This window comes from Exophiala bonariae, assembly GCF_035927105.1.
Source record: "Exophiala bonariae strain CCFEE 5792 chromosome Unknown scaffold_7, whole genome shotgun sequence".
Taxonomy (NCBI): domain Eukaryota; kingdom Fungi; phylum Ascomycota; class Eurotiomycetes; order Chaetothyriales; family Herpotrichiellaceae; genus Exophiala; species Exophiala bonariae.
Genome location: NW_027042482.1, coordinates 126,751 through 138,782, shown reverse-complemented (window position 1 = coordinate 138,782; position 12,032 = coordinate 126,751). Strand labels below are relative to the sequence as shown.

The window sequence follows — 12,032 nt, the reverse complement described above, 5'->3', positions numbered from 1 at the left end:
CGTTCGAACTATTCATTTATACCGATTGTTGTTGAGAACAAAAAACTCACACATACCTAGGTGACCCAGCTGATTCTGGCACTCGCCTACAGGGAAATTTAAGATCACTTCCGTTAGATGTTTAAGGTCTCTCCTGTTTAGGGTCTTGTCTGTTCGAAAACATTCCTACCCTCTGGTCAGGTAGTCTCAACAAGCATGCCGGCCCTTGTTGAACTTGATACTTCTCCTTCGCGTGACCTAGTCGGAGCCTGGCACGTACCTGACGCCTTCTAGCCGTGTGCCGCAATTCTGGACTGATACATCAGGTTGTCCCATGTTTTTTTTATCAAATAAACGAAATCAGCCTCATCGCCATAAACAAGTCGGTGGAGCATTAGGTACCGACTTCGTAAACACAACAACCCAATTTAGTCCAAGCTCAGTCTGCCGGAATTGATGATGCGGAAACCCAGCCAGTGAGCTCCTGAAGCCGAGGCTTCCTCTGATGGTTCTCATTCCCCAGCTTAACTTTTTGTTTCGTGAATTCCGTGCCGTGCGGAGATGTCTACCATCTCATCCCACTGACGTTATTAACCAGCTCATTGCGGGCTTCATGGGCATTTAGATACCTGGTCTCCTAAGCTCTCAAACTGTACATCATGCGACGATCATTGTCGTGATCTGATCATCAATTCTTCAAACCCTTCGAACACAAGCCTAGCTTAGCTTTCCATCCAAAGCACGCCATCTCTACGGTGGACTGCGGTATCGCGACCAACGACTCGTCCAGAACACCAATTTGGCATCCCTTCGACCGTGATTCTAGAGGTCGCAACTTTTGGCCTTGCCAATTCTTGATATCTTGTCACAATCTCACCATTGATTGAGGCCATGGCTACTAAATCTCCATATCCCGACATAGAGATCCCCAATGTTGACTTATGGGGTCTTATGTTTGACCAACCCCGAGAATTCCCCGATTCTCAAGGTATGTGGAAAATGAAGTACCTCACTGTCACTACGCAAAGACTGACATTCTGTTAGTAATATATCGCGCTGTCAACTCAGACCGGAGTTATACGTGGCAAGATGTCAAAGAAGCAGCCGCCGCCTTTGGCGCCGGTCTACGCAATTTATGGGACTGGAAGAAGAACGATGTATTGAACGTCTTTGCGCCCAACGATGTTGATTTCGGCCCGATCGTCTACGGTGTCTTTTATGCTGGTGGGATTGTATCACCTGCCAACCCGGCATATTCGGTGGATGAGCTGTCATTCCAGTTGAAGAACTCGGGTTCCAAGGCAATCGCCACAACTGCTCAATTCTTGCCGACAGCACTCAAGGCGGCCAAGAAGTCGAATATCCCTGAGGATCGTGTTATATTACTCGGATCTGAGAGAGACCCCAGTCACACCGTCAAGCACTGGACCAACATTCGTAAGACTTCTGGTGCAGTCCGCTACCGAAGGAGAAAAGCGGACCCTGATAAAGACCTGGCCTTCTTGGTGTACAGCTCTGGCACGACGGGACTACCCAAGGGCGTCATGCTGAGTCACAAAAACATCGTTGCAGATGTCTTGATGATCAAAGGATGTGTAGGCAAGTGGTATGGCACGGCGGAAGACAAAATTCTCGGTGTCCTACCATTTTTCCACATTTATGGCCTAACAGGGCTTGTGATGCAACCACTTCATCGAGGCATTGAGCTCGTCGTAATGCCGGCATTCAATCTTGAGGTGTTCCTAAAGGCAATTCAGCATCATAAGATCACCTTTGTCTATGTGGCGCCCCCAGTCATCGTTCGACTTGCTCGCGACCCTTCGGTAGACAATTACGACCTGAGCAGTTTGAAGATGATCACCAGTGGCGCAGCACCGCTAACGCGAGAGTTGGTGGACACCGTACACAAGAGGTTGAAGATCAAGATCAACCAAGCTTATGGATTGAGTGAAACCAGCCCCATGACACACACACAAGTAAGTCTTCTCTTGAAACCAGGGTGTTATCCGTGCCTAATCAACTTCCTCCTCAAGCCTTGGGACGAGTGGTATTCCTCTGTCGGTAGCGTCGGTAAGCTGTTCCCAAGTATGACTGCCAAGTACATTTCTGCAGAAGGCAAAGAGCTTGGGCCTGGTGAGACGGGCGAACTATGGCTATCCGGACCCAATGTGTTCAAAGGATATTGGAAGAACGAAGAGGCAACAAAAGATTCCATTACCGAAGATGGCTATTTCAAAACCGGAGATGTGGGATTTCAGGATAAGGACCACAACTTCTACATCACAGATCGCGTCAAGGAGTTGATCAAGTACAAGGGTTTCCAAGTCCCACCAGCAGAACTGGAAGGGAAACTTATGGACCACCCTGATATCGATGATGTGGCAGTGATTGGTGTCAACGACGAAGAACAGCATACCGAAGTCCCCCGAGCATACGTGGTCGCTGCCAACGGCAAGAACAGCGAGAAGGATGCAGAAGCCATCGTGAAATGGCTTGATGATAAAGTGGCCAGTCACAAGAAACTCAGGGGTGGCGTGAGATTTATCGATGAAGTTCCAAAGAGTGCAGCGGGAAAGATATTGAGGCGATTGTTGAAGGACAAGGCCAAGCAGGAAGAATCGCAAAAGGGAGGCAAGTCGAAATTGTGATGCCACTGATTCGCTGGGGCAGTTGATATGCAGTGGGTGGAGCCGCACGCCATCGCCATTGACACAATGTGTTTATAGCGCTATTATATACAACCGGGTCCGAATTTTGTAGATACCAATAGCAAATACAAAGCCTCGTATGGTGCACGGGGGAGCAGTATTTGATTTACTTGGATGTGCCTAGGGAGTGCTGCGTAAGTAAGACCTCGGTTGGTACTATTCTGATTTCCCGGGGCATTTTAGGTGTCAAACAAGGGCAGCTAAGCTTTGCTGGGCATGCACCTCTAATTACCCGATGCGGCCACCAAGATCTTCGAACCAGGTTGCAGATTTCACAGTCCACGACAGACCTCATAACATTTTCCCGAAGATGAGGATGAGGACGACCAATGTGTGGGTTGAAATATTCGCACGTGGGTGAATGCCAGTTCACACTTCGATATGGTCGAGAGGAGCTTCCACGCGTCCTTTCGATATCGAATGTTACGTCAACCGCCCGTTGCCCATCCTCGATCTCAGTCCTAGTGGCCGGCGAGTCGGACTTGCCGTAATCCTCTGGTTCAGAGTTACAACAGTGGCGTCCCTGTCCAATGATGCACCTGACCATGAGGATTGTTTGATCCCGCAATCGGTTTAGTTGCAGGGTGATCGACATTCTCTTTTGGTCTTGAATCCTGCACCTTGCCGTATTCCCGTTGTACATCCACTCATCGTGGCTTCCTTCAAGCCTGAGCTGTGGAATGGCAGGAGCGAACATGCTGTGGATCAGACGCACCTGCTACTTCGTACTCTGCTAGTAGCACGGCAATACCAGTTGCAAGACTCTGATCCATGTCCCACCCACTCCAACGACATCATGCAACTCAGCTATCTCGTCTGCATGGACTTGCTACTTTCAGTCCTCATCCACTACGATCCATTACACATATTGAGTTGAGTGACCCCTCTCACCTCGTATAAATACCAGGTTCAAGCTTCTTGGATCAGCTTGGAGTCCTCCCAGTCTAGCATCGTTGGCTGCATTCTCCCGCCAACCTCGTCTATTGAATCCTTTTGAGCATCCACCTGCCTGTCTGGGGCCCTTTCATCCTATCATCTGGACAAAATGGCGACTGAAAAATCCATTGAGCAAGACTTTTCCCCTGACGGCCGCCGGCTATCGGTCCATGAGGCGGCCTTGGATGCCACTCCTAAGAGTCGGTGGGAGAGAACCTGGCCCGTCTTCGCTTGTGGTGCTGGATTGTTTTCGGATGGCTATCTTAACGGCGTGATCGGGAGTGTAAATACACTCCTCAAAATACTCTACAAGGACGAATACGTCAAGTCGGATGCCCAGAACAATGTCTCTTCAATTGCCTTTGCCGGGACAGTTGTCGGCCAGCTTGTCTTCGGGTATTTGTCTGACCATTGGTCTCGGAGACACTCCCTTCTCATCTCGACCATCATCTTGATTATCTTCTCGGCGCTCGGTGCTTCATCCTATGGTGCCGGTGGAAGCATTCAAGGCTTGTTTGCTGCTCTGACCGCTTTCAGATTTCTCCTTGGTATTGGAATTGGTGGTGAATATCCCGCAGGTTAGTATTCAGGGGACCGCCATGCTCATTTGAATGTCATGTTCAAAGTTGGCAGCAGTACCACACAGTGACTAACGCTTTGCAGGTAGCGTGGCTTGTGCTGAGAGCACTGGTGAGCTGAAGCGCGGGCATCGTAACCGCTGGTTCATTGCATTCACGAATCTCTCAATTGACCTCGGATTCGTGGTTGCCGCCCTGGTTCCAATGATCTTGGTCCTGATCTGCTCTGAAAACCATTTGCGACTGGTTTGGCGGCTGTGCCTAGGATTTGGCATCATACCTCCTCTGTCTCTCTTATATCTTCGAATCAAGCTCCAGGAACCCGAAGAGTATCATAGGAACAAGATGAACCACTATCCCTACTGGTTGATCCTCAAGTTCTACTGGTTCAGATTGATTGTGGTCGCTTTGATCTGGTTCATATACGACTTCTCCGCCTATTCATTTGGCATCTACTCTTCTTCATGGCTTGTATTCCTCCTTCCAAGTACTGCACCGCTCTGGAAGACCTTCGGGTGGAACACGGTCATCAATTTATTCTATGTCCCAGGAGCTATCATCGGTGCCTTCCTCTCGGATTGGATCGGTCCCAAATACTGCCTCATCCTAGGCGTCTGGCTCCAAGGGATAGTTGGATTTATAATGACCGCCATCTACAAACATCTCGACCAACCTTCGCAGGTAGGAGGATTCGTCGTCATGTACGGGGTGTTTCTAGCTCTTGGAGAAGTCGGGCCAGGAGACAACATCGGGCTCGTCGCATCCAAGACATCAGCAACATCCATTCGCGGACAGTATTATGGGATTGCCGCGGCTTGTGGCAAGATCGGTGCCTTTGTCGGGAACTATGTATTTCCGGAGATTATCAAGGCCGCAGGAGACGATGTCATCAAACAAGGTCAATATCCCTTCTACGTGTCCAGCGCACTCTGCATCTTCAGTGGTTTCATCGCTCTCCTCTTTCTCCCTCATATCGGACAAGACACCATCACCGAGGAAGATGAGAAGTTCAGGGAGTACCTCATTCGCCAGGGTTATGATATATCTACATTGGGTACGAAGCAGTATCATCTCGAGAAGGAAGCCGCAATCTGAACCAATGGAGCAGAGGTTGACGGAGGAATGTTTAGTGGAAGGGCCGTCCGCCATTTCTATCAACCATGAGGATTTTTACTATGTAGTCTTGAGGCCTTCACCTTAGGCGTCCTAATAGCCATTCAATATCATCTCTCATAGCAATATTGCAGATATCCGTGAGGAAATCCCGACAATACCTGATGCTTAACCTACAACTGTCGATGAAGTCGAGACAGCGTGAGCGGAGCAGCAATAGTTTCTGTAACCACGAAAGCCCGTCCAGCGAAAGCTCGATGAGAACCCACACCAAGTAGAATGTCACGGGCTACCTCGATATGATCCTGGAGGGCACCATGGCAACCCAAATATTTGAGTTCTAGACATCGAACTGCAATCGCTCGATTGTCTCGTTTTGTTAAGCCATTCTGGCGTGGATGTATGAGCTCGCTGTGATTCGGAACAGAAAAGAGGGACCGGAGCATAAGTGTTCGGAGTCATTCGTCTATGAAGCATTCACTGCAAATATTACAGTGCATAGATACCCATGTTGGATATGCCATCTTGATTACCTGCCTAGGTACATATGTAGGGAACAGTAAAGGTGGAACATCACTAATTCGGTGCTTGAGAATCCCGCTGACCATTCTAACATAGAGTGTGGTCCTGCAATCAACATCAACTAACCCGAACCGAATGACTCGTGGTCAACACCTGAGCCCCATGCAGCGCCTGCAGCATTTCCTACAGCAGAGCTGCTGGTACCAGCACTATTTCGCGAAATCTCGGCGCCGACGACCAGTCTAGATTTGTTCGCATGCTTGCGGATGTGTTTCTCGACCTCGTCCTTGAAAGCCACTTCGTCCCAGTAGTAGTTTAGGGTAACTACGGTGTTGATGGGGTCGCTAAATTCGGGGACCAGGAGTAGACCAAAGACGGTGTCGAGGATCTGCTTGTTGGTTGTGTCAACAGTCCAGTTGCGATCAAAGATGGAGTGGCTGTAGTTAGATATTCGTTAGCTTCAAGGTCACTACATGAAAGATGCTCGGATATGTGTCTGACTTACCAAATTCTTCCATGTCTGTTCACATTTGGATGGAATACCGGAGTCACAAAGCGGCCCTGTGGGGCTCGACGGGGGTAATCGTCTCCCATGTCGAGATACAGAACGAAGCAACCAGATGCGTAGGCCGATCCACTGGGACCTTGAAGAACGATTTTCCAAAAACCCATGTTGGTTTCTGAGACGTAGACATCGTAAGAAGGGTGTGCATGAGCAGCGATGTCGCGAATCTCCAGCAGCAATCTCCGCGAACGAATGGATGTCGTTGGGACCGTGGAAGATTGTGAGAGTCGCTGACTTGCGATTTTCTCGATTTTTCCTATCTGAACAAATGAATCGTGCAAATTGTGGTGTGTTCTTCGTGCAGGGAATTGGTCTCGTGTCACGAGATCAGGAGTGGCTCGGTATCTGAGTCGCGAGACGCTGATGGCAGAGTTCAATGGTTGCCGATGCACAGGTGGTCGTTCGAAGATGGATAGGACGGGCTCCAGCTCGCAGAGCGAACAAGCGTCCTCGATTGTCTTTGGTACGAACTTATAGCCCCCTGAGAGGTAACTAATTGTCCGCAAAGACGAATTATCTTCATTCCCAATGCATACAGAATCGACGACGATCTCATTCTACATCAACATTCGTGCCACATCGTTGACCTGTCTGGTCGAACAAGTATCGTCCCCGTCGCTCAATACAATGATTCTCTTCTTGACATTGGGATATTTCTTTGCGATCTCTACCAGATGGTCAGCGCCAAGTGCAAGAGCATCCCATAGCGATGTGTCGCCCTCCGGGGTCATCTTCTCCAGTGCCTGTCTGAAATTCTCTATGACATCGGTCAGATTTTGTGTAATTCGAGCGGTTGTGCCAAAAGTCACCAAGCCAACGTTGGTAGCAAAATTGTACGCGACAAGTCGATTGATCAACGCACTGAAGACCTGCTTGGTAACTGACATCCTGGTCAAAGTTCTCTGCTTAAGAGCTTTGGCCTTTTCGTTGGACTTGGGGTCAACATAATCATAGAGACGGACCTTCAACACGCGGTGGGGTCCGTATCTGTCATTGTCGCCAGTGCTCACGCTTCTCTCGGTGGTCAGGTCAATCGAGGAACCAGCGTGGCCTTTTTTCACCAGATCTTTCAAACGCTCATATAAGAGTTCATTGTCCTTGATGGTGACTCGGGGCACGCCTGTCACAACTTTTGACAAGCTTGACCAATTAGAATTAGTTGATCCATAGCAGGTTCCATCGCCCGCATCTTTGAGATCAGACCAAACAGCCTTGTCGTGTCCCCATGACTGGAATCCCGATTTCAGAGCATAGCGCCACTGGCGAAAAACAATTGATCCGACCGTCAGCTGCGCATGGGTTGGGGTCCAGTAGCTAAAGAGCATGTTTGTTGGGTCATGACTCTTGTAAACTTTGATCAATGTAGAGTCCTCCTCAGCCGTGTTGCCCGCCGCCGTGTCTTGAGGGGCGTGGTTGGGAACGATTGTGATGGTTTGATATCCTGCTATACCCTTGGTGGTCATGGCCTCTTCACAGCACACCAGATGAATACTGCCGAAATACAAAGCGAACGAGGCATGAACCCCACGCATGCCTCGAAATGCAATCTTGTACAGGTCTAGGAGGGTCGCACTTCCGGGCACATCTCTAGTAAACCTGACTGATGGGGCAACAAATTCAATAACTGTCTTGGCTTGGCGGATGCTGAGTCGAGTGCGTTTCGGTGTCGAGGGCAGTGATTGAACAACATCATCTGCTCTCACCCATGCCTTGATCTGATTGGCCAATAGCTCGTTCCGTCTCAAGGTCGTATCTGAGATTGCCAGGCCTGTCAAAGGAGAGGTGCTTCGAATACGATACCATCTTTCTATCGCCTTGCGGTCAAAGTTGAACCCGTCAACAGTGATTACTGGGTCCTCAAACACTTGATGACTGATGGAACACAAATACTCTTCAGGAATGGTGTAAAATTCCTCAAGATCAACGGTGTTCATGCTGTCTTTGTTGGTGATCTTTGGGATATCGTCACCATATTTCCATTCAAAGTCCTTTGTTTGAAATGTGGGACTTGTGGCCATGAAAGCTAAGAAGTGTGAAAGAGATTTCTCATGCACGCTCAGTCCAGTGTAAATCTTCCTCACTGTATTCAACTCTCTTGATGAATCTCTTCTCCGCGAGTAGGATTGGGTTGCCCAACGCGAGATGCCTCTCTGTTTTTGAGAAAGATGTGCAAGGTGTCGGCCAGTCAAAGTTCGCAGAAACGAAAGGACTTCTGCTGCAGATGCAAGAGGCCGACGAGGAACTCCAAGATGGATAATTTCAAGAATATCTTCGTATGATTCGTGACTCTTCAACCAAGTCTTGATCTCATCCAGAGTGATAGGAGTGTCATCGTCATCCTCGATTAGTAGATCGGCGTCAGGTTCGATGCTTGACTCCGATGGGCCTGGTGACGAGGTATCATCATCGAGGTCCGCGAAATCTGAGGAATCTTTCATGCTGTAGCTGCAGTCCACGCAGAAGACAACAAGTTCAGTGGGAAGAGCATCCTTACGGCGGAATGTGGCACTAAACAAGTCAAAGACGTTGGTGCCATCTGCCTCACGAGCTCTGACGATAGGCTCTAGCTTTTGAGCAACGATGTTGACGTCCACCGTCTCCTCAAGCCCTGTCAAAGGATGGAAGACTGAATGATCTTGGCCTGGTGCTGCGCACGCGGCTCGACCGGTGTACACCGCCATTTTTCCATACCGATCCATGGTTAGGCTTGGATACTTTGCACCCGATAGCTGTCGTGGGGCAACAACGACAAGTTTTGTCTCTTCACACATGGATGCGAGATATTGGATATCCATTGAATAGGATTTCAAATCGAGGCGAGTATCAGAGTCGATGTGGTGATGGAGGGCTTCACCAAGGGCATTGGCCTCATAGAAGGAAGCCTCCGGAGTTGTACCTCCATAGAGCAGAGCAACACGGAGTCGCTGATTGTCATCGTCATTCTGCTGGGTGAGATCACAAGCAGGGCTATCTTTGAAGATGCCTGAGGAGGAAAAGACGTTGAACACACTTCTGTTGACCAAACCCATGTTCGTCAACACTGGCTCGGTAATGGGCTCCAATGTCTTGATGTCTCTCAAGTCGATAGTACGATAAGCGGTAATGTAGGGCAATTTATCATTTGTTCCGTGAGAATTGGCCGCCTCGAGTTGTTTGTTCTGGTTGACGCCAGCGCGATGGAGTATTAGACCGAGAACGAGTCTGGCACCTTCCAAGCTCCGTGTCATATCATTGGCGATGAGAGTCATGGGTATCAACTCTTCAGCCACCGCTCCAAGACTCTGAGCTAAGGCAGCGCTCTCATTTGGCTGTAGTGTCTTTCCATCCATCAAGACATGCGCGGCACGAACAGTAGGAGGGAACTTCGTCAGGAGATGTACAATCCGAAGTATTGAGTTCTGGCGGACGTCATCATATTCATCTGTGCCAATGGTATGAGTGAAGACACGAAGTGATGACAAGAGAGCTGCCATAGCCCGCTCCGATTGAGCTCGTGGCATCTGCCAGTGTGATGCAGCGGTGAACATGCCGTCTTTGCCCTTTGAAACTTTGTCCTCTCCCGACGACTTTCGCTCCACAGCGTAGAGAGTGAGGACGCCCTTGACGGCCAAGTCAACCAGATTGGCATCCAGGAGTGTCAACTCCATGTTCAGGGTAGTTATGGGCCCCTCGATAGTGTGAAGATCGAGGTGGATCTGGGTGGGGAGGCTGTTATTGAAAGCGAGGCTCTTGCTGAGATGCATAGAACTATGGCGTTTGGAGGCACAGATAGCCATGACGGGTAGTCTGTCGTAAATGTCGCTGTCCACGAGCCTACCACCTTTGGAATGTATCGCTTTGTCCTGAGTGAACGTTGGCCCATATCGCTCGGATATGGCGGTCATCAGAGATGCATGTGTAGGGTTTTCCGAGCGAAGTTGTTCAACTTGTCCAATACCTGATATAACAGTGAATGTTGATGAAGCAGCAAACGATGCCAGAGAATAGCAGGAATCGGGGCACTCGTATTCAATTCCAGTGGAGCATTTTGAATGGACGGCATGACCACAAGGTAGATCAGTACGGATCAATATAGATGCTTCGCAATCCCCAGGGTCAGCTGTGTGGACCACTGGCTTGGTCAGGGGCTGAGAACATCGTGCACAGCATTGGCCGACGTGTACTTGTGGATGATCGACATATGAGCAAGCACCAGGAGCATGTCCGATGCAGACAAGCTTTTCCCATACACCTCTCTTGACTAGCAACTCTGCCAATTTGCAATTGCATGCCTGATGCTGACTATCTTCCTGGATAGGTAAATAGGGGAGGTGAAGTTGGTGTGCGATATCAGTCTTTATTTGATTGAGTGTCGTGGTAGCAGCGTATTGACGTCCGTCTTGCAGCAATATTGGATGATCGTAATTGCGCTGTGCTGAGTTTGGCGTGACAATTTGGATCTGGAGTGATGGTTGTGTGGGTTCGAGGGCTGGGGGGTTCTCGTTGGAGTCACGTGGAGCCGAGGAGGAGGATGCATCTTGAAAGATGATAAACAGTACCTCACTCGGAGTGAGGATGTCCTGAACGGTGTCTTCAGACTCGATCAAGAAGCCGTCCTCAGAACCAAGGCACAATTTGAGATGCTCCTGACGGATTGTGGAAGGTAAAGAGCGATATTTGGCCCCTCGATTGAGGACAGCCTTGGTAAGGTCTTGGAATGTGCCAGTGCCGTCAAATGGAAGAACCATGTCCAGTCTGTCACCCTTGGGAGGGATGAGGGCCACCTTGTAAGGCGCCATGACTGGGATGAGTTGTTGTGTGGCAGAGTTATTGAAGTTGAATCAAGAGAAAAGATGGGAGAGAGAGATGGTAAGAGCAAGGGTGAAGGAAGAGAAAGATGAAAACAAACCAAGTTCACGAGACCCAAGGGTGACGGATCAATGTCACTCACAAGTGAAGAAACAACTGGGGCAGTGACAAACAAGCAGGCAGTCATACCAAAGTAGATATTGAAGCCAGCGGGCACCAGAATAGTAATGATCGAGGAAGGTACAAGTGACCATGGGCTACCTATCAGACAGCCATGCACAGTTACGGGCATTTGTTGCCTTTAACCCCGCCCTAGTAAGAGGCAATACGAGAACAAGAGCTGGGCATAGCGTGAGCAAGGCGCAAGGCGAGCAAGAGACGACAAGGCTGAATCATTGGTAGGCTGATACGTGCCATGTTGCACCGAAAACGCGATTAGAACGCCCAAGTACATGATACCTACTTAAGTACCTCACATACCGCCCTGAGCCAGGTAGAGAATTTATAGCATCCTCGCTTTAGTGGTGGGAGTCTAGAACAATACGTACAAATTGAAAAGTGTGATAGATGCAGGTCTTGAAATGGGAGCCTTCGGGAGCAATTCAAGTGAATGGCAATGCCTTGGAGTTGTGGCCGTAGAAAGAGCTAGCTGGAAATGGATTAGTGCTCCCTCAAATCGATGTCGAATCGGAGTTGGGCAGTGGGCCATGACTTGGCGCGTCCGTCCGCAGGCTGGCAATCGATGGCGTCCTCTCCAACTGGCAACCATTGATGAATTCATCGTCGCTGTCTACACCTGTACTTCATTTTCTCACAAATCAAAGCCACCAACCCTAATCTCCT

The 12,032-nt window shown here is 49.3% G+C and overlaps 3 protein-coding genes across 3 annotated transcripts; 2 read left to right on the top strand and 1 right to left on the bottom strand.

Annotated features, from left to right (window-relative positions):
- Positions 1–870: 870 nt before the first annotated feature.
- LTR84_012077 (uncharacterized protein) lies at positions 871–2,627 on the top strand (the record flags this gene model as incomplete). The annotated part of the gene is made up of 2 exons (XM_064855602.1): positions 871–967; positions 1,024–2,627. 2 exons carry the CDS (start codon positions 871–873, stop codon positions 2,625–2,627), a joined length of 1,701 nt encoding a protein of 566 aa, XP_064708262.1.
- A 1,105-nt stretch (positions 2,628–3,732) lies between these two features.
- On the top strand, positions 3,733–5,296 carry LTR84_012076 (uncharacterized protein; the record flags this gene model as incomplete). Its single annotated transcript, XM_064855601.1, has 2 exons — positions 3,733–4,201; positions 4,287–5,296. 2 exons carry the CDS (start codon positions 3,733–3,735, stop codon positions 5,294–5,296), a joined length of 1,479 nt encoding a protein of 492 aa, XP_064708261.1.
- A 661-nt stretch (positions 5,297–5,957) lies between these two features.
- LTR84_012075 (uncharacterized protein) lies at positions 5,958–11,179 on the bottom strand (the record flags this gene model as incomplete). Its single annotated transcript, XM_064855600.1, has 3 exons — positions 5,958–6,273; positions 6,342–6,893; positions 6,963–11,179. The coding sequence occupies 3 exons, from the start codon at positions 11,177–11,179 to the stop codon at positions 5,958–5,960; spliced, it is 5,085 nt and encodes a 1,694-aa protein (XP_064708260.1).
- Between the last annotated feature and the right edge of the window lie 853 nt (positions 11,180–12,032).